The 26,995-nt window shown below is 44.1% G+C and overlaps 1 protein-coding gene across 1 annotated transcript in view; it reads left to right on the top strand.

Annotated features, from left to right (window-relative positions):
* zc3h3 (zinc finger CCCH-type containing 3) overlaps window positions 1–26,995 on the top strand; it is a 114,980-nt gene that overhangs the window by 62,329 nt on the left and 25,656 nt on the right. Inside the window, exons 4-5 of the mRNA XM_061684467.1 lie at window positions 8,596–8,746; window positions 25,146–25,309. Coding sequence (XP_061540451.1) covers window positions 8,596–8,746; window positions 25,146–25,309 — 315 coding nt within the window. The remainder of the gene's footprint in view (window positions 1–8,595; window positions 8,747–25,145; window positions 25,310–26,995) is intronic.

Below are 26,995 nucleotides of genomic sequence, written 5' to 3' on the forward strand. Positions count from 1 at the left end.
CCAGACTGTGATGGAAGAACACAGGACCGATTCGATGACCGCTGTGTAGAACTGCCTCAGCAGCTCCGATGGCAGGCCGTGCTTTCTCAGAAGCCGCAGGAAGTACATCCTCTGCTGGGCCTTTTTGAGGACGGAGTTGATGTTGGTTGCCCACTTCAGGTTCTGAGAGATTGTAATTCCCAGGAACTTGAAGGTCTCGACGGTTGACACAAGGCAGCTGGACAACGTGAGGGGCAGCTGTGGCGAAGGATGCCTCCTGAAGTCCACGATCATCTCTACCGTCTTGAGCGTGTTCAGCTCCAGGTTGTGTCGGCCGCACCACAGCTCCGGCCGCTCCGCTTCCTGTCGATATGCAGACTCGTCACCGTCCTTGATGAGGCCGATGACAGTGGTGTCATCTGCAAACTTCAGGAGCTTGACAGTCGGGTTCGCTGAGGTGCAGTCGTTCGTGTAGAGAGAGAAGAGCAGTGGAGAGAGGACACAACCTTGGGGCGCCCCAGTGCTGATGCTGCGTGTGGATGAGGTGGCCTCCCCCAGCCTGACTTGCTGTGTCCTGCCCGTCAGAAAGCTGTAAATCCACTGGCAGATGGCAGGTGAGACGCTGAGCTGGAGAAGCTTGGTTGAAAGGAGTTCAGGGATGATGGTGTTGAACGCTGAGCTGAAGTCCACGAACAGGATCCTCGCGTAGGTCCCTGCACTGTCGAGGTGTTCTAGGATGAAGTGCAGTCCCATGTTGACTGCATCATCCGCAGACCTGTTCGCTTGGTAGGCAAACTGCAGGGGGTCCAGCAGGGGACCTGTGACACTCTTGAGGTGGTCCAGCACGAGACGTTCAAAGGACTTCATGACCACAGATGTCAAAGCGACAGGCCTGTCGTCATTCAGACCAGAGATTGCAGGTTTCTTGGGGACTGGAATGATGGTGGAGCGTTTGAAACAGGATGGAATTTCGCACATTTCCAAAGATCTGTTAAAGATCTGAGTGAAGACTGGAGCGAGCTGGTCCGCGCAGACTTTGAGGCAGGATGGGGACACATGGTCCGGTCCTGTCGCTTTGTTAATCTTCTGTTGTTTGAAGATGCGTCTCACATCCTGTTCATGGATGGTTAACGCAGAAGTCAGAGGTGTGGTTGTGGTCGCGGGTGCGGCCGGGTGGGTGTGTGGAGTGAAAGTGTCCTTTTCAAATCTGCAGTAGAAGGTATTCAAGTCGTTGGCTAGTTTGCTATTGTTCTCAGCTTGGGGGATCGTCGCTTGTAATTAGTCAGCGATTGGAATGCATGCCAGACTGGTTTTGAGTCGTTCGCGCTAAACTGTTTTTCCAACTTTGCTGCATAGATCCTCTTTGCAATGTTAATTTCTTTAGTCAGCTGGTTTCTAGCTCGATTATACAGGGCCCTGTCCCCGCTCTGATATGCATCTTCCTTAGCTTGGCGAAGCTGCTTAAGTTTACCAGTGAACCACGGCTTGTTGTTGTTGAATGTCCGAAATGATTTTGTTGGTACACAAACCTCTTCACAGAAACTGATATAGGATGTGACAGTGTCCGTATATTCATCCAGGCTGCCAGCTGAATGTTCAAAGACACTCCAGTCTGTGCAGTCTAAACAGCTTTGAAGTTCCATCTTTGCTTCATTGGTCCACTTTTTGACTGTTTACAGTATATTATATTGAGAGAGAGAGAGAGAGAGAGAGAGAGAGAGAGAGAGAGAGAGAGAGAGCGTGCGCAAGAGCAATGGATAACACAAAACTATTGTGCAAACAGTATAAATAAAAATCTGCAGTATAGCTGGACCGTTAAACAAAAACCGTGATATAGCGGAGGATTACGGAATCTGTATAGGGACTCATTGTTCCAGGGCTGGCACTCATTGTTTCCATGACATGTGCATTCCGGGACTCACATAGTCTCAAGTGTAAAATGATCCATGCTGTATACATGTAACGTATTATCACGAAGACAACGCACATTACAGTCATCACTGACAGACAAGGACCATGCATACAAAGGCTACCATATACAGCACGCTTGTGATAGTCTGACATTTTCACACTCAATCTGTGATGAGATACAAAATACACATTTTAAAGTCCCTAGAATGCAATGCTATTTGAGGTGCGCCATCAAACCTTGGTGACATATCTAGATAGAAATTGTGTGTCAAACATACGTGGATCATGTAAGAGCTTTTCTGGTTTACAGCAAGTTATTAAATTGCACCAACACCCTTGTTAAATCTTATGTTAGCATGGCATCACTGTCTTGTATATAAGTGCTCCAGAGCTGTGGGAGTCAGAAGATGAACCCCAGGGAACGGGAATATGAGATGGCAGGAGGAACAGGCACAGTCAATAATATGTATTATCCATTAGGTCTACCCAGGGAATGAGCAGCCTGAGCCAGATGTAGCTCGGAATTTGCAGACAGGTATGGCAGGGACTGCTGGGGGGATTCTCAACATCATGGAGGATGGAATGGACTGCAGTGTAGCCTGTCAGTAATGCCTCATTCTCATAGAGAGTATATTAGTGTGGAAAGTCACTCTTACTCTTAGTCTAGTTCATGGTGCTTAGGTGATGTTTTCATCTTAATGCTCTGATTTGTAGTTCCACCAGATCCATGTATGTGACAGATCTTCATTTATGTAAAGCAGGATTTGAGATCAGTGATTTTTCACGATTTGAACTCATGCAGGACCATTTTACATGCCATAACATGGCCGATACATAACTGGAGAATTGACAGTTAAGCTTCTCGAATCTTGAATCATAAAAAAATTGTCTTTTCATAAATATCCGCCCACCTTTTCCAATATCATGCTTGTAAAAAACGTTATCAATTATATATTAAGTAATCAATTATAATGGTGCTGTCTCCTAGAAAAATGGTTCAATGTATTTTTCAATATATTTGTCACAAATTATTGCAACAGTGTTGCATTCTTGGACTTTCCTGTCAGGTGCCTTGCTTAAGTCCAGCTCAACATGGCTACGCACATGTCATGATCTAGTCTCCAAGCAACTGGATTAAGCTATTGTAGTCTCAAACATAGCTCCCCAAAATGTGCTGCCAATCTAAATATGCTTAGTTGTTGGCAGGGATTCATCAGTGTGGTGCGCTCTTTGATGCAGATAAAGCCACTGTTCTGTGTACATTAAATAAGATTGTTAGATTCACTGAACTTGAAAAAAGACAAAGACAAAAAACCATGAAGTAACAAAGGATATCATTTGACAATTGGCTGGCGACCAGATCAGAGATAGCTTGGATAGGCTCCAACACGTGAGGATAAGCGGTATGGAAAATAAATAAATATTCATTTGACCACAATTCAAAACCGCTCCCATTGTTTTAATAAATTGTCTGTGACAGATTAAGAATTACAGGACACTTTAGTCACCCGGTTTGTTGATTAGCGCATTTTAATGATCTGGTCCTGTATCAAGCAAGTGAGCGACTGTATAACCAGCCTCCTTATACTGCTGGGCCAAAGGTAAGTCCAGCTTTTGTTACCATGACAACTGGGGGCTTAGACCTGACAGCAGCTTCTTCTGCTGGCAAGTGCAGAGTCCAGAGTCTGTCAAGACAATAAAAGTATTTACTCAAGGAGGCAGAATTACATACACTACACTCCAAAAATACTCAGTGCAGCTCTGGTTTCCTTGATGATAGATGATAGCAGAGGAATGACACGCGTGGGCTGTGTGGGTGTTTCTGCATGATAGTACTACTGCATGATAGCTTAGCAATATCAATTTTCCGTCTTTTCCTCTTTCCTTTCTCAGCCTCCCGTAGTGATAATGTATATGTTATGTGTAAGAAGCATGGTAAGAAGTGTAGTTTATTCGCTGCCATGGAGGCGATGATTGGTGACTTACAATGTGTTGACACAAGACGAAACAAATAGATTTTCATTCATCTTCGGGGGCCACCATGTTTGGCAATATCATCCTCTGCTATCGAGCGAAATTAACGTCACAACTGCTCTCGCGCTTGCGTTGTGAATGTCACATGACCAAACCCAGAAAATAGGAGGCGGACTCCCCGTGTATGCTGCGATAACTAGCATACTGTAACAATGGGTTAATGACATAATGGTTTGAACACAAACAAACCATTATGGTTTGCCCTGAGCACAGCTTTGCGCTCAGGGCAAAAGCAATAAAAGTATTACTTTGGTGCCATTTTGTTGTCGTTGTGTATTGTTGTTTGTTCTTTGTGTTTTTACATCTACATTTGAGAGATGCTGTTTTGTTGGCGGTCCTTGAACAAATTTCTTGTGAGGTGCAAACAAAAGTAAAAATTAATATTTATTTTTGTTTCTTTCCTGATGCTGCTACTAATACCCCATCTGGTTTACTTTGTTATTAAAATTTTCCTGTATTCCATAACATTTATTGTTGTGTGTGAATGCCAAAAGGTGTATTTAATGACATCGAGTGAGGCAAACAAGTATTTAGTCAGCCACCAAGTTCTCCCACTTAAAAAGATGAGCGAGGTCTGTAATTTTCATCATAGGTATACCTCACCTATGAAAGAGAAAATGAGAAAAAAAAATCCAGAAAATAACATTGTCTGATTTTTAAATAATTTATTTGCAAATTATGGTGGAAAATAAGTATTTGGTCACCGACAAACAAGCAAGATTTCTGGCTCTCACAGACCTGTAACTTCCTCTTTAAGAGGCTCCTCTGTCCTCCACTCGTTACCTGTATTAATGCCACCTGTTTGAACTTGTTATCAGTATAAAAGACACCTGTCCCCAACCTCAAACCATCACACTCCAAACTCCACTACGGCCAAGACCAAAGAGCTGTCAAAGGACACCAGAAACAAAATTGTAGACCTGCACCAGGCTGGGAAGACTGAATCTGCAATAGGTAAGCAGCTTGGTGTGAGGAAATCAACTAACCCTAACCCTACTAGAAAATGGAAGACATACAAGGCCATTGATAATCTCCCTTGATCTGGGGCTCCACGGGAGCGCTCACCCCGTTGGGTCAAAATGATCACCAGAGCGGTGAGCAAAAATCCCAGAACCACACGGGGGGGGCCTAGTGAATGACCTGCAGAGAACTGTGACCAAAGGCTACCATCAGTAACACACTCCGCCGCCAGGGACTTAAATCTGGCAGTGCCAGACGTGTCCCCCTGCTTAAGCCAGTACATGTCCAGGCCTGTCTGAAGTTTGCTAGAGAGCATCCAACCAATTTCCGAGTCGCTTCTCCTCACTAGGGTCGCCAGGTCGTGCTGGAGCCTATCCCAGCTATCATCGGGCAGGAGGCGGGGTACACCCTGAACTGGTTGCCAGCCAATCGAAGGGCACATACAAACAAACAACCATTCGCACTCACATTCACACCTACGGGCAATTTTAGAGTCTCCAATTCATGCATGTTTTTGGGATGTGGGAGGAAACCGGAGTGCCCGGAGAAAACGAACGCAGGCACGGGGAGAACATGCAAACTCCACACAGGCGGGGCCGGGGATTGAACCCCGGTCCTCTGAACTGTGAGGCTGACGCTCTAACCAGTCGTCCACCGTGCCACCCGGGTTCTGATCGTTCCTCCCAATCACGTCCTTCCAGGTTTCACTGTCATTGCCCACGTGAGCATTGAAGTCCCCAAGCAGAACGATGGAGTCCCCAGCGGGAGCGCTCTCCAGCACCCCCTCCAAGGACTCCAAAAAGGGTGGGTACTCTGAACTGCTGTTTGGTGCGTAGGCACAAACAACAGTCAGGACCCGTCCTTCCCACCCGAAGGCGGAGGGAGGCTACCCTCTCGTCCACCGGGGGGAACCCCAACGTCCAGGCGCCAAGCCGGGGGGCAATAAGTATACCCACACCTGCTCGGCGCCCTCTCCGTGGGCAACTCCAGAGTGGAATAGAGTCCAACCCCTCTCGAGAGGACTGGTACCAGAGCCCAAGCTGTGTGTGGAGGCTAGTCCGACTATCTAGTCGGAATTTCTCGACCTCACACACCAGCTCGGGCTCCTTCCCTGCGAGAGAGGTGACATTCCACGTCCCCAGAGCCAGCTTCTGTAGCCGGGGATCGGATCGCCAAGGTCCCTGTCACCATCCAGCTCACACTGCACCCGACCCCAATGGCCCCTCCCACAGATGGTTAACCTTTGGGGCTGTGCCCGGCCGGGCCCCATGGGTGTAGGCCTGGCCACCAGGCGCTCGCCTTCGAGCCCCACCACCAGACCTGGCTCCAGAGGGGGGCCCCGGTGACCCGTGGCCGGGCAAGGGAAAACCAAGTTCATCGTTTGTCGTCGTCGTAAGGGGTAATATGCAATGCACAGTTTTTATTCTGTTCTGGTTGTTTGTCCCAAACATCAGTTGCTGTCTCAGCAAGCACCCAGTTGATTTGTTCTCCCGTAAATGTTGTTTTGAGACACGTTATCGTTATCCTTTAAATCCACGTAAATGAAACATGCCTGGAGAAAGGGAGTGGAAATCAATGCTGGATTGTGTCGAAGTGAAAATATTATCATTTTATTCTTTGCAGCTCTGTTCCTAATGAACATGGTTTGATACAAGAGGTTAATTACAATTGCAACCACCCTTACAAATGGCAATTGAGACTTGGCAGAAAAGAGCCGTAGGAAATTAGCTTCTCACAAGATGCATAAACCTCTTTGTTATCCCCCTCGTCTTTACACTCAATTGACTACCACGCGAAAGATGGTAGATGGAAGTGATTGTAATGAGAATTTTCTAACCATGTCATGAATTGTTTTTTTTTTAGTCGTATATGTTATTTAATTGATTGTTGCTACATTGAATAATCCACTAATAAAGTACATTGAACTTTGTCCCTCAAACAAGAAAAATAATCAAATTATTACTCTGCTAACTGCGAGATGGAGAAGATGTCTTGTTTGGAACAGGTTGCATACACAAAAAAATGAGTCCTCAAAAGTGAGGTATATAACTAAACAAACTTAATGAGTAGGACAATGTGCGCTCTCACCTTTAAGTAAACAATCATGTAGAAATGTTACATTCTTTTGAGTTGGGTTTTCTGGGCTGACTCGTCCCCCGTAAGTTTCAGTACAGTGTTGCATTTCGAGTTTAATTCATTCAATGACCATGCTCTTATCTCAAAACACTCTAATCTGGAAACATATTACCCAATTAAAATGAATAGAAACACGATTAATTCATTCCATTCCCCCCAAAAAAAATTATTTAAAAAAAATCTCTCTCTCACTCACACACACCTACACACTCGCTCGACCTCCGTCCCCCGCCCTCTCTGCTCCCGTGAGCAGGAAGTGTCTGACTCTTGTCAGCGGTTACTTGCCAAAAATTTTTTGTTTTACATCTTTTAATAAAAGAAAACCTGCACTCAACAGTACACAATAACATTTGCACCCCACAAGACAATGTTATGCGTGCTTGTCTGCGGATCTGCTTTTGAGTGAATCCCCCACATCATTGTCTCATGTCTTCTGCAGATGTATCTTCGTAAGTGCTCCGGCGTAAAATAAATCTCTTGTCCATAGCTTTAAATGGTTTCAAACACTTGGCTGGTGTTATTTTATCTATCTCGTATCTTGAGGCATCACTGTACAGGTAACTTTGGTCTTACTCAACTGGCCACTGTCGGCAATAGTTTTCCGTATTTGATGGGAGGTGCACCTCTAATGCACCATATTTAGACCACTAATTTGAGTGGGTGTTTCTTGTGCTACATTATTTGTTTTTTGTGCTAGACATATTTCAACGACAGGTTCTCAACGGCAGGATAGAGCCCCTGCCGTGCATTTGGAGGTCTTAGTCTGATCAGAGGATATCTGATTTCATGCGAGTTTTAAATGTGTGACACATATCTGAATTTTGACTCTTCTCAACAGAAAATGGAAATGTCAATAGAACCAGGCAACAAGCTGATGCTTTGTTCATTTCAAATAGCACTTTCCATGTTGGTTGTCTGGTAACCTTTGGCAATACATTGGACCCCTGTGAATATGGGGAAGATGAGGGGGTCTACTGTAATTTGATAAAGTATCATAAGGTCTTGCTTATTGTGTCTGACAAGTTTATCCCAGCCACCCAGCAGAAAAATAGTAATTATGATGAAAAGTATTCAATGAAAAAATTAAAACATGAATGATGAATAATGAAAAGTAAAATACTGTGTAATCGTGTAATTGAAAAGTCACAAACGTACCAAAGAGATGTACTAATTGAAAAGTCAAACGTACCAAAGGGATGTACATCAATATTTGTCAGGCGGTTGAAATGAAATCCTTTGGCTTGTCTCCATTCTGCTCATTCTACTCTATTTTGTCATCTGTTTCTTAACACCAATAAATCTGTAAAATATTATAATGAATGAAGCTTTAAGGCACCAAAAAAGGCAACGCAGATGAAGTTTACAAGGATAAAGATCATGATTTATTCGGCTCATAAAAAAAGCATTCTTTGTTATTCCCTTCATTTTATGTTGGCTTTTTGAAAAGTATACCTGACAAAATCCTCAGTCAAAACGTGTGCCTGCCTCTTTGAGAATTTAGTTAATTTGTCTCAATGATAGTATCTCAGTTACAGTATCTGAATATCGTTAGCATTGTAACTTTGCCGTTCACAGGTCCAGCCTTTTCCTTTCACTGTACTCCTGCCTCGCAGAGGATTTTTAGACCACAGTACAAGATGGTTAGCCACCCAGGCTCCAGTGTTGCATACACTCTTCCCTACCATCCAACCCTCTCCTGGAGAGCCAAGAAAATCCAGTCAGCTAGGTAATCCATTGAAACACACGCACACACACATGCGCGCACACACGCACAGACACACAGAGACCACCTGCCGGTCTTGACATAATGTGTCATGTCCCATATCTTTCAGCTCAGCTTTGAGCCCCTCTTTTACATTACAATCAAATGTAGCATGTGCAGGGGTGGTTGAAAATTTATAGTGCTCATTTTTACGCAGTAGATAACCCAGAGAATAAACCATTTGCACCACTCCTCACCTAAAAATACTTCAGAGGACTGCCTTCTCACAGGGAAAAATGACATGGAGCGAGCAACCTTTGTTGTTTTAATGATTTTATTTTGCCAGGTAGTTTTATTTTTAATTTCCCTCTCAGGTTGTGTGTTGAGGGGTTGGTTCATTTGTATAATACAGATTTGAAGGAGTGTGATAGTGAAGGAGAGGACAGGTCAGGTCCTTTGGGAGCTAGTATCTTTCCCCTAACGAACTCATTTGCAGTGCATCCGGAAAGTATTCGCAGCATTTCACTTTTTCCACATTTTATGTTACAGCCTCATCCCAAAATGGAATAAATTATTTTTTTTCCTTTCAAGATTCTACACACAACACCCCATAATGACATTAAAAAGGTTTTGGGGAATGTTTTTGCAAATTTATGAAAAATAGGTTTGCCCATTCTTCCTCTCAAGCTCCATCAGGTTGGATGGGGAGTGTTGGTGCACAGCAATTTTCAGATCTCTCCACAGATGTTGTATTGACTATGCCCAATGTTTGTGCAATAGCTCTGATCGATTTTCCCTCTTCTCTCAGCTTCAAAATGGTTTCTCTTTTCTCCCATAAACACCTCTATGGTCTTCATGTTTGCTGAAGAGCAAATGCAGTTTTCAAAGGTGAAACCCAAAGCCAAAAACAAGTAGTGTCTAATGTTTAAGCAATCAATCTAAAAGGCAACACCTGAGCAACTACAAAGACCCATCAGTCATGTTCCAATAATTTTGCTAATTTGAAAAGTGGGTGAGAGAGGTAAAGAAGAACCCAAATATCACTGTAGTTGAGCTCCGTGACTAAGTATTCACACCCCTTCACTTTTCCACATTTTGCTATTTACAGACTTATACTAAAGCCCAAGCTTTTAGAGACCTACCCAAGTCTAGGTGATTGCTGCCAAAGGTGCCTCAACAAAATACTGACCCAAGGGTTTTAATTCTTATGTACCTATTATGTTTAAATGTTTACACTTCAAAATAACTGCACACAACTGTCTGAAAATAGGTTTGTACTTTGTCATTATGGGATATTTTATGTAGATTTTTTAATATATATTTTTTATTTTATTTTAAAGGAAACTATACTCAAATGACTTTGAAATAAGTCTCTAACATAGCAAAGTGTGGAAAACGTGAAGGGGTGTGAATACTTTCTGTTGGCACTGTGTGTGTGTGTGTGTGTGTGTGTGTATATATATAAATATATATATATATAGAGAGAGAGAGAGAGAGAGAGAGAGAGAGCGAAAGAGAGAGAGAGAGAGAGATGTGTGTGTGTGTGTGTGTGTGTGTGTGTGTGTGAGTGTGTGTATAGTCCCCTCCAAAAGGATTGGAACGGCAAAGTCAATTCGTTTGTTTTTGTTGTATACTAAAGACATTTGGGTTTCAGGTCAAAAGATGAAAATGAAAAAAAAGTTCTGAATTCCAGCTTTTATTTCATGGTATTTACATCAACAGACCCTTTCCAAAAAATAGAATATCATGGAAAAGTTTATTTCCATAATTCCATTCAAAAAGTTAAATTTTCAGGGATTATACATTCAGGGCCCGCAATTCAAACAATTTCAAATTTAGAGAGGACCTTGGGCCACTGGCCAACAGTGCAGTTCTTCTTCTCCTTCGCCCAGTTGAGACGCTTCCTACATTGGCTCAGGCTCAGAAGTGGCTTGACCCAAGGAACCCGAAAGTTGTAGCCCATATCCTGGTTAGATCTGAATGTGGTGGTTCTTGAAGCTGTGACTCTCCTCATTCCACTCTTTCTGAATCTCTGCTCGATTCTTGAATCTTCTCTGTTTGATAATCCATTGAAGCCCATGGTCATCTCTTTTGCTGGTGCATCTTCTCCCGCTACATTTTGTCGTTCCATTGATATGCTATGACACAGCACTCTGTGAACAGCCAGCCTCCTAAACTATGAACCTTTTATGGCTTCCCCAGCCTACGAAGGGTATTAATGATGGTCTTCTAGCCAGGTCTGCAAGTCTTCAAGTCTGCAGTCTTGCCCAGATTGAACCCAACTGAGACAATTGAGCCAAACCGTAGCAATTTAATGATACCTGGGGAAACCTGTGCATGTGCTTTGAGTTTAGTAGATGATTAGTGTGTGACACTCAGTTTAAAACATTTATGGCCTGCAAAATTTATTTTTGAATTCCTGATGTTGTGAATTTTATGAACTGAAAACCCAAATTATGTAAAAATAAACAAATACTGAATCTATAATCTATGAAACTTGAACGTTTTGAATGAAATTATGGAAATAAATAAACTTTTCCATGATATTCACATTTTTTGGAAAGGGTCTGTACATGTGTTTAAAAAAACTCAGGACAGAGCACCTTTTGTTTGAACCCCCAACCACTTTTCAAGTGAGCCAATGTATTGCAAATGTGAATGATACAGTCCCCTCCAAAGTTATTGGAACGGCAAGGTCAATTCCTTTGTTTTTGTTGTATATTGAAGACATTTGGGTTTCAGATGAAAAGACGAATATGAGACAAAAGTTCAGAATTCCAGCTTTCATTTCATGGTAATTACATCTAGATGTGTTAAACAACTAAGGATAGAGTACCTTTTGTGCGATTGGAATCGGGACTAACGTTCCGGTTCTCCCGGAATCCCAGTTTCGATGCCTACAGGCCGCCGACCCCGAAGAGTGGCGAAAACCAATGAAGAACGCACACGAAAACGGGCTAGTGACCACTGGCGGCGGCGGACAAAAGTGTGTCTTAACTTTGTTAAAATGACCAGTCGCCTCACTGCAACACTTGGAATAAGATTATATTGTGCAAAGGAGGCTTTCGGGATGTGTAGAGTGTGACACACTCCTTCCCGCTCCGACGTTTTAGCTCAATGTTAAGCTTTTTTTTCTTAAGTGAATCGTGTAATGTCTCCAAAGACGAACGAAAAACACAAAAACAATTGTAGAGAGCGCATAACCACTTCAAGACCTGCTTATTCTCAATGATTCCATTTAAACCCACATTAAATGGTTTCAAACATTAGATTCTGCCATCATAATATTTTATTCAAAAAATAAGAAAAATAGAATTAGTTCATCCACTCTTCAGAAAAGTAAACAGGAGGGAGGCTAACCCATTACAATACCTCATCAAATGGATGCACCACAATGTGCAGCATCATTCTTGGCTAGAATTGGAACAGATAGACTGCAACAACATCAAACTGCCCAAAACCGTCGTTTATTTCGACGTTTTAAATGCCATAAATGCTTCAACAACCCAGTAATCGCATCCACTTTAACAGGTTGGTGGAAAAGTTTAGAAGCTACAGGATCTGAATTACCTCCCAGCATGCTCTCCCCAATCTGGCACAATCCAAGATTTCGAAATTTACAATATACCCCTTTATTTTAGCACGTGAACAACATGGAATTGAACACCTACCACAACTATTTCACGATAATATTTTTAGGACACGTGAGGAACTGTTCCAAGAATTCCAAATAACAGGCGGAAACTTTCTCCAATACAATAAATTAAAAGTCGCAATAAAAAAAAAAGAATACCAACACTCCAGACCACCCTTGAACCGCCGGAGTTTGTTAAGCAAATAGTGAAGCTTCGTCCACAAAGGGGAAAAAAAAAATCTCACTTACCAATCAATAAATGGGAAGAAGACCAGTCTATGTCTGGTGACCGTATTTACTGAATACAGATATGTAACAATACGTTTAGAATGACCAAAAAAAAGCACAAATTTACAGCTTATACAATATAAAGTGCTCCATAGAACACACTCAACACTTTACTCAATATACTATATGCACACAATGTACTAAATATACCCCAGACAACTGTTTTCATGCTATATGAGAATGTACACAAACGCAATGCTTTTTGAAGTTTACGAAGGCTTTGTGTGTGGTCATGTGGCTGTCATTTGATTGGTGAACTGGATTTAAATGACACTAGTGATCACGTTGGATTGGCGCAACGGTGCACTATGTGGAAGTCAAAGGCAAAGTCTAAAAATAGATCGCGCACGCAGTCATTGATTTAGAAAAAATAACAGTAGCAAGTGGCATGTAGATCACTGTAACGGAGTAATAGTACCGTTTCTTAGTATAAATCCTCAAGTAAAAGTAAAAAGTATGATGCATTAAAACAACTCGGACAAGTACAATTTGTCAAAAGTCCTACTTGAATAAATGTAATGGTGTGGTCTGGCTGTGTGTCCTCTGCTAACTGTGTGTCCTCTGCTAACTGTGGAAACTGATGCCGCGTCTCCTGATGACGTTTCCCCAAGGGAAAGCACAGATTAAAAATAATGGGACCCAGAATTTACCCTTGGGGGACCCCACATTCAATTTTGTGTGTTCTGGAGAAATGTGTATCCATACTGTTAGATATATTGTAGAAGTTATCATTTATTTGCTTAGCTTGCATTAGTATTATGGACAATGTTTAGAAAGAAAGATGTCTCGCCTTCAAGAAGATGACTCAGCAGGAATCATCTGAGAGAAGGACGTGGCCGGGACGTGGCAGGTGCCATGTTTTCACCTTGAAACCCTACCCTTAGTGTGTTGTGTCTTGTAGCTTAGTACGTTATGTCTTGTAAACTTAGAAACCTCCCTATTTTCAAATAAATGCAGGAGCGACGGGAGAGATTGTTTAGAGCGTGTTGAGAGGCTGTAACCTGAACAATCTCCCATGCGCCCTCCTCATGAGTAAAATGACCAACGTCTTCATTCCTTTTGTGTTTATTCATTATTATGTTTGGTGAGATAAATCTAACACATACTTACAAAATGAACTTCGATCTGTGATGTAGTAGCTGAACCAATTAAAAACAGTACCAGAGAGGCTGACCAGGTTTCAAAATCCATCCATCCATCCATCCATCCATCCATCCATTTTCTACCGCTTATCCGAGGTCGGGTCGCGGGGGCACCATGTTCAAGCATAAGGGTGTCCACACGTGCACTTGGAACCAGGACACCCTAGATCTCAGTTCGATGATCGACTTTGTGGTCGTGTCATCGGACTTGCTGCCGCATGTCTTGGACACTCGAGTGAAGAGAGGGACGGAGCTGTCAACTGATCACCACCTGGTGGTGAGTTTGCTCCGATGGTGGGGGAAGATGTCGGTCCGACGTGGCAGACCCAAACGTAACGTGAGGGTCTGCTGTGTGGCAGAATCCCGTCAGAAGGAGTTTCAACTCCCACCTCCGACAGAACTTTGCTCATGTTCCGGGGAATGCGGGGGACATTGAGTCCGAGTGGACCACCTCGGGACGTTGTGAGTCGGTGGGGAGAATACTTTCGAAGACCTCCTCAATTCCACCGACACGCCTTCCCATGAGGAAGCAGAATCTGGGTTCTCTGAGGTGGGCTCTCCTATCTCTGGGGTTGACGTCACCGAGGTGGTTAAAAAGCTCCTTGGTGGCAAGGCCCCGCGGGTGGATGAGATTCGCCCGGAGTTCCTAAAGGCTCTGGATGTTGTGGGGCTGTCCTGGTTGACACGCCTCTGCAACATCGCTTGTATATCGGGGACAGTGCCTCTGGATTGGCAGACTGGGGTGGTGGTCCCCCTTTTTAAGAAGGGGGACCGGAGGGTGTGTTCCCACTACAGGGGGATCACACTGCTCAGCCTCCCTGGTAAAGTCTATTCAGGGGTGCTGGAGAGGAGGGTCCGTCGGGAAGTCGAATCTCAGATTCAGGAGGAGCAGTGTGGTTTTCGTCCTGGCCGTGGAACAGTGGACCAGCTCTACACCCTCGGCAGGGTCCTCGAGGGTGGATGGGAGTTCGCCCAACCAGTCTACATGTGTTTTGTGGACTTGGAGAAGGCGTTCGACCGTGTCCCTCGGGGAGTCCTGTGGAGGGTGCTTCAGGAGTATGGGCTACCGAACCCCCTGATACGGGCTGTTCGGTCCCTGTACGACCGGAGTCAGAGTTTGGTCCGCATATCCGGCAGTAAGTCGGACTCGTTCCCGGTGAGGGTTGGACTCCGCCAAGGCTGCCCTTTGTCGCCGATTCTGTTCATAACTTTTATGGACAGAATTTCTAGGCACAGCCGAGGCGTAGAGGGGGTCCGGTTTGGTGGCCTCAGTATTGGATCTCTGCTTTTTGCAGATGATGTGGTTCTGTCGGCTTCATCAAACCATGACCTCCAACTCTCACTGGACCAGTTCGCAGCAGAGTGTGAAGCGGCTGGGATGAGAATCAGCACCTCCAAATCTGAGACCATGGTCCTCAGTCGGAAAAGGGTGGCATGCCCTCTCCGGGTCGGGGATGAGATCCTGCCCCAAGTGGAGGAGTTCAAGTATCTTGGGGTCTTATTCACGAGTGAGGGAAGAATGGAACGGGAGATCGACAGACGGATCGGTGCAGCGTCTGCAGTGATGCGGACTTTGTATCGGTCCGTTGTGGTAAAGAAGGAGCTAAGCCGAAAAGCGAAGCTCTCAATTTACCGGTGAATCTTCGTTCCTACCCTCACCTATGGTCATGAGCTGTGGGTCGTGACCGAAAGAACGAGATCCCGGATACAAGCGGCCGAAATGAGTTTCCTCCGCAGGGTGTCCGGGCTCTCCCTTAGAGATAGGGTGAGAAGCTCGGTCATCCGGGAGGATCTCAGAGTAGAGGCGCTGCTCCTCCGCATTGAGAGGAGCCAGATGAGGTGGCTGGGGCATCTGATTCGGATGCCTCCCGGAGGCCTCCCTGGTGAAGTGTTCCGGGCACGTCCCACCGGGAGGAGACCCCGGGGACGACCCAGGACACGCTGGAGGGACTACGTCCTTCGGCTGGCCCGGGAACGCCTCGGGATCCCTCCGGAAGAGCTGGATGAAGTGGCTGGGGAGAGGGAAGTCTGGGCGTCCCTGCTAAAGCTACTGCCCCCGCGACCCGACCCGGATAAGCGGTAGAAAATGGATGGATGGATGGAAAACTGAAATATCACACACCCATGAGTATTCAGATCCTTTGCTCAGTATTTAGTAGAAGCACACTTTTGAGCTAATACAGCCATGAGTCTTTTTGGGAATGATGTAACAAGTTTTTCACACCTAGATTTGGGGATCCTCTGCCATTCTTCCTTGCAGATCCACTCCAGTTCTGTCAGGTTGGATGGTGAAGGTTGGTGGATAGCCATTTGCAGGTCTCTCCAGAGATGCTCAATTGGGTTTAAGTCAGGGCTCTGGCTGGGCCATTCAGGGACAGTCACGGAGTTGTTTTGAACCCACTCCTTTGTTAGTTTAGCTGTGTGCTTAGGGTCATTGTCTTCGGCCCTGTCCGAGGTCCTGAGCACTATGTAGAAGATTTTTGTCCAGGATATCCCTGTACTTAGCCGCATACATCTTTTCTTCGATTGCAACCAGTCATCCTGTCCCTGCAGCTGAAAAACACCCCCGCAGGATGATGGTGCCACCACCATGCTTCACTTTTGGGACCTTATCGCGATGAGCAGTGCCTGGGTTTCTCCACACATACCGCTTAGAATTAAGGCCAAAAAGTTCTATCTTGGTCTCATCAGACCAGAGAATCTTATTTATCACCACCTTGGAGTCCTTCAGGTGTTTTTTTTAGCAAACTCCATGCAGGCTTTCATGTTTCTTGCACTGAAATTTGATGACTTTAGACTCGACTTGACAATATCAAAAAACTTGCAACTCGACTTGGACTTGAACAGCAATGAGCCACAACTTCACTTGGACTTGAACCCATTGGCTTAAAAAAGACTGAGACAAGCACTGAGAAACCAACACTTTGTAGCTTTCTGTTGCTCGAGCCGTGTGTGCAACTTACTGTTTTACTACAGGCAAATATGACAAGTGACGATATAATGCTGAAGGTCTTTAGGACTGTTAATTAGGTTAAAATGTCCCACACCATGATTGCTAATGTGCAGTTTCATTATCTCTAATTATCTTTGAACAGTTAACGCCCTGTTGGGCATGCTCTGGTAGAAGAATTGACCAAGAGGTAATTCTTTCACACCTTACCTAAAGTAGTGGTTTCATTAAAAAAAAACAGTACAACATAAATCAACAAATGTGACAGCTGAATAAGGACAGAGCACCTTTTGTTTGAAGCCACCCTCTTTTCAAGTGAGCAAAAGTATTGTAATAGACCAGTGATTGACTTGGCCAGTCTAAGACCTCCCACTTTTTCCCCCTTATGAAGTCCTTCGTTGTGTTGGCAGTGTGTTTTGGGTCAGTGCCTTGTTGAATGATGAAGCTTCTCCCAATTAGTTTTGATGCATTTGTCTGTAACTTGCCAGACAAAATGGTTTTGTAGTCTTCAGAATTGATTCCGCTGCTATCATCATGAGTTACATCATCAATAAAGACTAGTGAGCCCGTTCCAGAATCAGCAATGCAAGTCCAAGCTATGACATTACCTCCACCATGCTTCACAGATGAGCTTGTGTTTTTTGGATCATAAGCAGATCCTTTCTTTCTCCATACCTTGGCCATTCCATCACTTTGGTAGAGGTTAATCTTGGTCTCATTAGTCCAAAAAACTTTTTTCTAAAACTTTTGTGTCTCATATCTGTGCTTCTTTGCAAAATCCAATCTTGCCTTCCGATTCTTTTTGCTGATGAGTGGTTTGCATCTTATGGTATGGCCTGTATGTTTCTTCTCTGGAAGTCTTCTTCGAACGTGGATTGTGATACCTTCACCCCTGCCCTGTGGAGGTTGGCAGTGATGTCACTGACTGTTGTCTTTGGGTGTTTCTTCACAGCTCTTACAATGTTTCTGTCATCAACTGCTGTTGATACCCTTGGCCGACCAGTTTGATGTCTGTTGATCAGTACACCAGTAGTTTTTCCTTTTCAGGACATTCCAAATTGTTTTATTGGCTATGGCCAATCTTTCTGCAATAGCTCTGATGGATTTTGCCTCTTCACTCAGCTTCAAAATAGTTTGCTTTTCTCCCATAGACAGTCTGTCTATGGGAGAAAGGTCTGGTCTTCGTGTTTGCTTTCACAGGTGAAACCCAAAACTAAAAAGAAGCACTATCTAATGTTTAAGCAATCAAATCCAAAAGACAACACCTGAGTAACTAGAAACACCCATCAGGCACATGTTCCAATACTTGAAAAGTGGGTGGGTTCAAACAAAAGGTGCTCTGTCCTGAGTTGTTCAACACATCTTGATGTAAATGCCTTGAAATAAAACCTGAAATTCTTAATTTTTGTCTCATATTCATCTTTTGATCTGAAACATAAATGTATACAACAAAAACAAAGGACTTGACCTTGCCGTTTCACTACTTTTGGAGGGGACTGTATAAATGCAGTATATAATATCCATCCATCCATTTTCTGTCCCGCTTATCCTCACTAGGGTCGCGGACGTGCTGGAGCCTATCCCAGCTATCTTCAGGCAAGAGGTGGGGTACACCCTGAACTGCTCGCCAGCCAATCACAGGGCACATAGAAACAAACAACCATTAACACTCACATTCACACCTACGAGCAATTTAGAGTCTTCAATTAACCTACCATGCATGTTTTTGGGATGTGGGAGGAAACCGGAGTACCCGGAGAAAACCCACGCAGGCACAGGGAGAACATGCAAACTCCACACAGGCAGGGCTGGGATTTGAACCCAGGTTCTCAGAACTGTGAGGCAGTTGTGCTAACCAGTCATCCACTGTGCCGCCAGTGTATAAGATACATATAATATATTATATATATATATATATTTATCACAAAGTAATTAACGGCAGAGAAGCAGTGCTATGCCATGGATGTCAAAAGTGAGTTGGACCACCTCCTCACATCAGGATTTTCTCAACTGTGTGTTTTATTAGAAAGAAAAGAAAAAAGCTACGGAGAATAAAACCACTAACATCCAAGGAGCCCAGACATGACATGGGATTTTTTTTTTTTTTTGGGTTGTTTTTTTATGGCCAAAATAGATATAATGTGCGCACAAAATACTAATTAGTGAGTTAAATTCTGATGAAGAACTTTGACATCTGGGTCAGCAAATTGCACGCATCTATACTCGAAACCTTAACGCACGTTGTCCTTAAAGGCAAGTGTAATTTAGTAGTTTCCAAAAAAAGGAGCGTTCAATTAGCTTACCCATCCCTCCAGTAAGGAGCTACAAATTTGTATTGCATGGTCACAAATGAAAATTTTGTCCACACGTTATATACCTTCCACAATAAAAAATAAATAAATAAATCAATAAAAAATTCCACGTGCCCCCTTTTTACCTTCAGGATATGCCCCTCCAACCTCTCTGCACGCCCCTGGCACAGAATGCGCCCTGAGGTGCTGAAGATTCCTCAATGGTTGGCTGAAGACTCAAGGCTTTCTCACAACCGCTCATGGCAACGTGTGAGAAGTGTAGAGAGCAATTGACACGATGCGCCCTCAAATAGAAAAAAATTCTATTCGAGAGTGGTGTTGCGGTAATGTCAGAAACAGCCTCCAATAGGAGAGGGGCTGGCGGAGAGGATTTCTGAGTGCTATTTGTACTGGAAACAGTAAGGGGAAAATGGAGGAAGTCGTAATAAATTCGGTGTCCCATTGGTCCGAGATTTGGGATAATAGAAAAATGCTATACCTCGACGTCTCTGCAGGAGGCGTTCGTACTGCTCCCTACTCAGCCTGAAATAATGTAGACCTCGAAGCGGTCTTCGTGGAACTGTAGCTTACGTTGTGCCATGTTGTTTGTGTTTCAATAAAATAATTAGGTGTCACATCAAAATGTTGCATCCTGATAAAGGGTTGCATGTTTTATTTGGGTATTTTTTGGGGCGGGGGGTTTGCAGTGAGTTTGGAATCGTCCCTGTAGTTCAGTTGAGTTGCTCTGCGTCCTGCTGGTTTTAGCTGGAGAACAGATTACATTTTATGACCAATTTATGCAGAAATCCAGGTAACACCAAAGGGTTCTCATGCTTTTTCTTGCAGCATGTGAACATAAAATTCAACCATTTTTATTTTCCATCAGGCATCATACACTCCACAGTACATATACTACAAATGGTAGAAATCTATTCACTGTATATACTATATGGAGCAGGTCTAGAACCACAGTCCTCGTACAAAAGAAAACAAACTCAACCCCACATGTATGAATGACAATGTAAGGCAAAATAATGTAAACAAACTGAAACAAAAAAATACGGCATTTTCTCAGACCAGTACAATTCTTCCTGGGTTCAAGCCTATTGTGAACATATCCTAACAAATTGAAACTGTGTGACTGCACCTCTGTGTCGAGGTTAACGGCCATCTGTGTTAACAGATCGTGTCATATCCCCATTAACCTCGCTCATGGTTCCCCAGGCCGGCTGGTCCTTGTTGAAGCATCCCTGGTTGGCAGTCATTGGTCCAACATTAGCCTCCATTACCGCTCCCCTGGCTGCAGTTGGCTTGTGTAGGGCAGCCACTGATCTTATCAGTGAGTGTGCTGGTGAGTTATGGTTCAGTCAGGCTGTGTCCTAAGCCATTGAATGCTGATTTCTTGACTCCATTCTTTCCTACTTGCAGTGTTGTTCTGTTGAATGTTGTACACATCTTAAACAGTTGTCTTGTGCATGTTCAGCGTAACACTCTCGTTTCTCTGTAATGGGAGGCATGAACTCTTACTCTAAAACCATTTCTTACCCATCTGCAATACAGCAGCAAATTAACTCCAGCGGCACCCGGTATAACAGTGGCAGCCTGCCCCAAATAGAAGTGACAGGACAGTGTAATTTATCGCAATATCCCTTGCACTGGCCCACCTCCACCACCTTGCCTCTTTGTACACACTGCAGGCTTACACATATAACACACTGAGTGACTCGGGAATGGTGTGTTGAGGCCTGTTGCGCATACTGTACCTCGGTAATGGGTGCATGTTTGTTTGAATGCGTGAAAGTGTGCGTACATGCATGCGTCTGTGCGTGTGATAGAGTGGTCTGTAGGCTGCACGGTGTTGAAGCCAAGCTCACTGCTCTAGCCCCCTGCCTATTATCTCATTGATTTCCTCCTCTCCTTTTAATTCTCTCCATTTCCACACTCCCATCCTTTCCATTAGAGGAGCAATTCAACAGAGTGTTGTGACATGGAGGAGATTCTTGAAGGGGAGGTGCAGGGTTGTCGGGTAGACTAAAGTATAGGAAACGTAAAAGAAAGGAGGGGTTATTGTGGACGACCTGCTGGCAACATGAGCACAAAAGTGCCCGAGGAAAGGGATGAGCAAATAAATCCGTCTCAATTCATAATATACTGTAGGGCTACAGGATAGGGCATTCTTTTTTTCTTACCAAAGTCCAATTTACGATTCTAGTCTGTTCTTCCTTATCTGTTAAATAAAGAGCAAATGACATTGATAGGGATGTTCAATGCCACTTTTTTTTTAGACTGACACCAGTACGAGTATTCACTCTTGAATAATCATTGATACGGATAAACCGATCATTGGCCGGAACAACTATCAGTGCCAATATTTAACATTTTGGCGCATATCGGCATCTGCCTTAAAAAAAATACAAATAAATAAAACGGCCAATAATAGAAGCATTTCAAACTGGGTAAACATCAGATAACTATTTAAATTTTGTGTTAATGAGATGCTGCTGACCCCGGAACTCCCTGAAGTCTCGGTGGCAAGAAGCTTTTTAACCACCTCGGTGATCTTAACCCCAGAGATAGGAGAGCCCGCCTCAGAGAACCCAGACTCTGCTCCCTCATGGAGCGGCGTGTCGGTGGAATTGAGGAGGTCTTCTAAGTATTCTCCCCACCGGCTCACAACGTCCCGAGTCGAGGTCAGCAGTGCCCCATCCCCACTATACACAGTGTTGATGGTGCACTGCTTCCCCTCCTGAGACGCCGGATGGGGGACCAGAATTTCCTCAAAGCCGTCCGGAAGTCTCTCTCCATGGCCTCACCGAACTCCTCCCATGCCCGAGTTTTTGCTTCTGCGACCACAAAAGCTGCATTCCGCATGGCCAGCCAGTACCCATCAGTTGCCTCAGGAGTCCCATAGGCCATAAAGGCCCGATAGGACTCCTCTTCAGCTTGACGGACTCCCTCACCGTTGGTGTCCACCAACGGGTTCGGGGATTGCCGCCACGACAGGCACCAACCACCTTACGGCCACAGCTCCGGTCGGCTGCCTCAGCAATCGAGGCGCGGAACATGGTCCCCTTGGACTCGATGTCCCCCGGCTCCCCCGGAACATAAGCAAAGTTCTGTCGGAGGTGGGATTTGAAACTCCTTCTGACAGGGTATTCCGCCAGACGTTCCCAGCAGACCCTCACAATACATTTGGGCCTGCCACGTCGGACCGGCATCTTCCAACACCATCGAAGCCAACTCACCGCCAGGGGGTGATCAGTTGACAGCTGCGCACCACTCTTCATCCGAGTGTCCAAGGCACGCGGCCGCAAGTCCGATGACACGACCACAAAGTCGATCATCAAACTGTGACCTCGGGTGTCCTGGTGCCAAGTGCACGTGGGGACACCCTTATGCTTGAACATGGTGTTCGTTATGGACAATCCGTGATGAGCACAGAAGTCCAATAACAGAACACCGCTCCGGTTCGGATCGGGGGGGCCGTTACTCCCAATCACGCCCTTCCAGGTCTCACTGTCATTGCCCGCGTGGTCATTGAAGTCCCCCAGCAGAAAAATGGAGTCCCCAGCGGGAGCACTCTCCAGCACCCCCTCCAAGGACTCCAAAAAGGGTGGGTAACCTGAACTGCTGTTTGGTGCATAGGCACAAACAACAGTCAGGACCCGTCCCCCCACCCGAAGGCGGAGGGAGGCTACCCTCTCGTCCACAGGGGTGACCCCAGCCTACAGGCACCGAGCAGGTGTGGGTATACTTATTGCTCCCAGGCACCGAGCCGGGGAGCAATAAGTATACCCACACCTGCTCGGCGCCTCTCACCGTGGGCAACTCCAGAGTGGAAGAGAGTCCAACCCCTCTCGAGAGGACTGGTACCAGAGCCCAAGCTGTGCGTGGAGGCGAGTCCGACTATATCTAGTCGGAACTTCTCGACCTCACACATTGTCTATTTTATATTGTCTACGATTTAAATAATTAAATGTCATATCTGAAAGGTCATCACATTTTCCTCTGTCTAACTAGCTTTCATTTGTCTGACTGATGTGGGTGGGCAGTGCTGTGGATGGCTTGCTACTAGCTGCTAATGTGGCTAACATGCAAAACATCTAAAAGTCACTCATCATCGCCTGACAAGTATTTGTCATTCTGACAAGTATTGTTATCACCAAAGGAGAACAAGTAGTAGTTAACAGGAGAAGACCGCTAAGCCATGCTAAACTGGCGCTAAGCGATCATTAAATGTCGTCACGCAACACCGGAATAAGTTATTGGTGCTTTAGTACACTCATTCACTGAAGTCTTGCTGGAACAGTGTTTGTTACAGTGGAGAGTAACAAACTACAGTCCCCTTCAAAAGAATTGGAACGGCAAGGTCAATTCCTTTTTTGTTGTTGTTGTATACTGAAGACATTTGGATTTCAGATCAAAAGATGAATATGACCCAAACGTTAATAATTCCGGCTTTCATTTCATGGTATTTACATGACAGTGCTCAGGACAGAGCACTTTTTGGTTGAACCCACCCACTTTTCAAGTGAGCAAAAGTATTGGAACAGAGATTATTAAAATAACCTGAAGTGAATAAGATTTAATATTTAGTGGCATAACCCTTACTTGCAATAACTGCATCAAGCCTGCACCCCATTGGCTTTCACCAAACTGTTTCATTTGAAATACTTTTATCAGGCCTTTACTGCAGTCCCTTTCAGTTCTTGTTTGTTTCTGGGGGTTTCTCCCTTCTGTCTCCTTTTCAGGAGGTAATATGCATGCTCGATTGTGTTAAGATCCGGTGATTGACTGCCAACACAACAAAGGTCTTCATCAGGGGTAAAAAGTGGAAGGTCTTGGAGTGGCCAAGTCAGTCACCGGACCGCACAGTCTGAAAAGCGAATGAATTATCACACACGTCAGCCAAGAGGAGGGGCCTCTAAGATTAAAAGTATGTTAATATATAGTATAATAAATATTTATAATATCAGAAATGTTATTTGTTTGTTTGCACAATAGAGTGATGAGGTTTAAAACATATATATTTGAGTTTTGTCAGAGATATTTTTCAGTAGCATGTGTACAGTACAACATACTGTCCAATACAAATTAATACATCCATAATACACATTTAAATCACTAGACATACATACAGTAAGTACATGTATTCACCTTAAGGAGCACCTATATGATCACCCACAGTACATGTGTAAACATGTACATATGTATTTCAACAAACTGTCACATAGACACATACCTTAAACCCACATAATGACAACCAGCATGTACATGAATACATATTTTATACCCGATGCGTTCCAAGAGTCCTGACTTTTGGTTTTGACTTTTGAGATCTGCACAACAAATGTCAAAATTACATTATATCTTATCTTATCTTATGTACAATTTTATCAGGCGGCACGGTGCACGGCTGGTTAGCTCACCTCACAGTTCTGAGGAACCAGGTTCAAAAGCTGGCCTCGCCTGTGTGGAGTTTGAAAGTTCTCCCTGTGCCTGTGTGGGTTTTCTCCGGGTACACTGGTTTCCTCCCACATCCCAAAAACATACCTGGTAGGTTAATTGAAGACTCTAAATTGCGGGTGCGAATGGTTGTTTGTTTATATGTCCCCTGCGATTGGCTGACGACCAGTTCAGGGTGTACCCTGCCTCTCGCCCAAAGATTGCTGGGATAGGCTCTGCCACGCCCGCGACCCTAGTGAGAATAAGCAATATGGAAAATGGATGGATGGATATTTTTTATCAATTTAGCTTCGCTAAAGGACCATACAAATTGATAATTCTTGTAATCTGTCATTCTGTAAACTGTCACCACATTATTCCATGTTTAGCAATTTAGTGCTAAGACATCGTGTTAAAAAAATCCAAACTGAAATAAAAAAAATTATAAATAAATAAATAAAAAAGCTGTCACGACTTTGTCACTCAATGATTCAAAGAGAGAAAATAAAATTGAAGTATAAAAAAATCGAGTTGTTTGGAGTTTTTCTGGTGGCGTGTGTTTGTTTTGGCTGAGACTCAAATGTTCCTGACAAAATAAAAATGTTCCTGACAGAATATGCAGAATGTTCCTCAGAAGTTATAAAAGGTGTTGGCATCTCTGTTTGTCCTACAGGAGTTTCCTCCAGAGTCGTCAGAGATCATCTCTCAACAGATACCCAACAACCACTCACCACTGGAAAGAATCTGGCATGTGTTGGATTCGGGGTAATCTATACCAAGTCTCAGCCAATAAACTGTCCCGCACAGTCTGTCACAACATGTCAATCAACCAAACAGGTAGACTAACTGCTATTTTTCAACACCAACTGCATGTCTCGTGTTGTTTTTCTGCTGACTATTCAATTTAGCTTGATTTTCAGAGCATGAATGACATGGGCTTTATGTAATGAACAAAGCAGGAAAGAGAGTTTTTGTTTGTGTTTTGGGTTTATAAGCCAATGGCTACAGGTGTCCGAAACACTTTAAGGTAACTACAACCTGCACTGACGGCAGTAAGTCACCTGGGGCCTCATTTATCAAAGAGTGCTTTATAACACATTTTAAATTTGTTCATATGACTGAAATTTAGAATCTTTGCACGCACAAAAAAATCTGTATTTATCAAACATGCGGGCACGCAATTTGTGTTGATAAATCCCACCTGTTCTAAAATGTCAAGCTTGCGCACGCCGAACCGCATTTGCGTTGAGAAACGCCTCCAATCGACCATATATGGTCACCACAATCCCTTTAAGCATGCAAAGACTGACTTCTCTCTCCCAAAAAAAGAGGGTGGAGAAAATAAATATCTCCGCGAGACCGACATTGATTGAGGAACTTGTGAGACAAGTGAAAATTTAACCCAGCTGGTATTTAACTTTATGGGTTACAGAAATAAACCAAAAAATAACATAGTATAAAGTCGCTAAATACGAAATAATAACTAAAACGTAAGATATTATGTCATGAATATACGGGGCCAGTACAAGTTTTGACAGAGGCACTACAACTTGGCTCATGGTAGTCCGACAGGTCCACCACTCAAAAAGCCTTAACGTCGGACCTTACATGTCATTATACTACACGTGCAGCCAGCCATTCTCAAACATAGGTCCCATAGAGGTACGCATGCATCCACGGCGCTATTCTGTAGACTGAATGAATGAACTGTATATTTCTCCAAGCGATGTGGATCGCAGATTATATCCTTTTCACTTAGCGGAAATTGCTGATGATCTCTGTATGGCAACTGGATATAAATTTCAGAAATAATTGCACATGGGCATACTTCGGCTTTCTGTCGATTGCGAAATGCCGCATGTAATCTGTTCTTCAATCTCCCATTAAAATGTCCCCCTGGCCACAAGTCCCATTTACGACAGGAGCTGGATGTACACTCAGATGACTTTGGTGACCCTCTTGGTGTGTTCTATATGTAGTTTCACTGTTCTACCATAAGGTTTTGTGTGTAAGCATGGTCAGAGCTGTGTGTAGATTTACAGCTATAAGTACGTCCGCACACATACGCCCATGTTGATAAAACCCATATTTTGCAGGAAAATACTCATACACACGCTTTATGCATACTTCACACTTGGTAAATGAGGCCCCTGGAGGTGTTTAATCATTTTTGTTCACATATTTCTTCCAGGATTTAGTTGAAGAGCTAAGAGCTAATACCTGTGAAAACCTAAGACCAACCAGCGTCTGAATATATCCACATTCCTGAAACCACCAGAACAACTCCTCAGTTGTTGTCCCAGTATGGGTTACAACTCCTTAAGATGTCACCTTATCGTGGTGAAGGGGTTTGTGTGTCCCAGTGATCCTAGGACCTAAGTTGTCTGGACACCCTGGCAGGGTCACCCATGGCAAACAGGTCCTAGGTGAGGGACCAGACAAAGCACAGCTCCAAAAACCCCTATGATGACAAACAATTCAGGAAAACGTTTTCCCTTGCCCGAACGCAGGTCACCGGGGCCC

The sequence above is a fragment of the Phycodurus eques genome, chromosome 8, assembly GCF_024500275.1.
Source record: "Phycodurus eques isolate BA_2022a chromosome 8, UOR_Pequ_1.1, whole genome shotgun sequence".
NCBI lineage: Eukaryota > Metazoa > Chordata > Actinopteri > Syngnathiformes > Syngnathidae > Phycodurus > Phycodurus eques.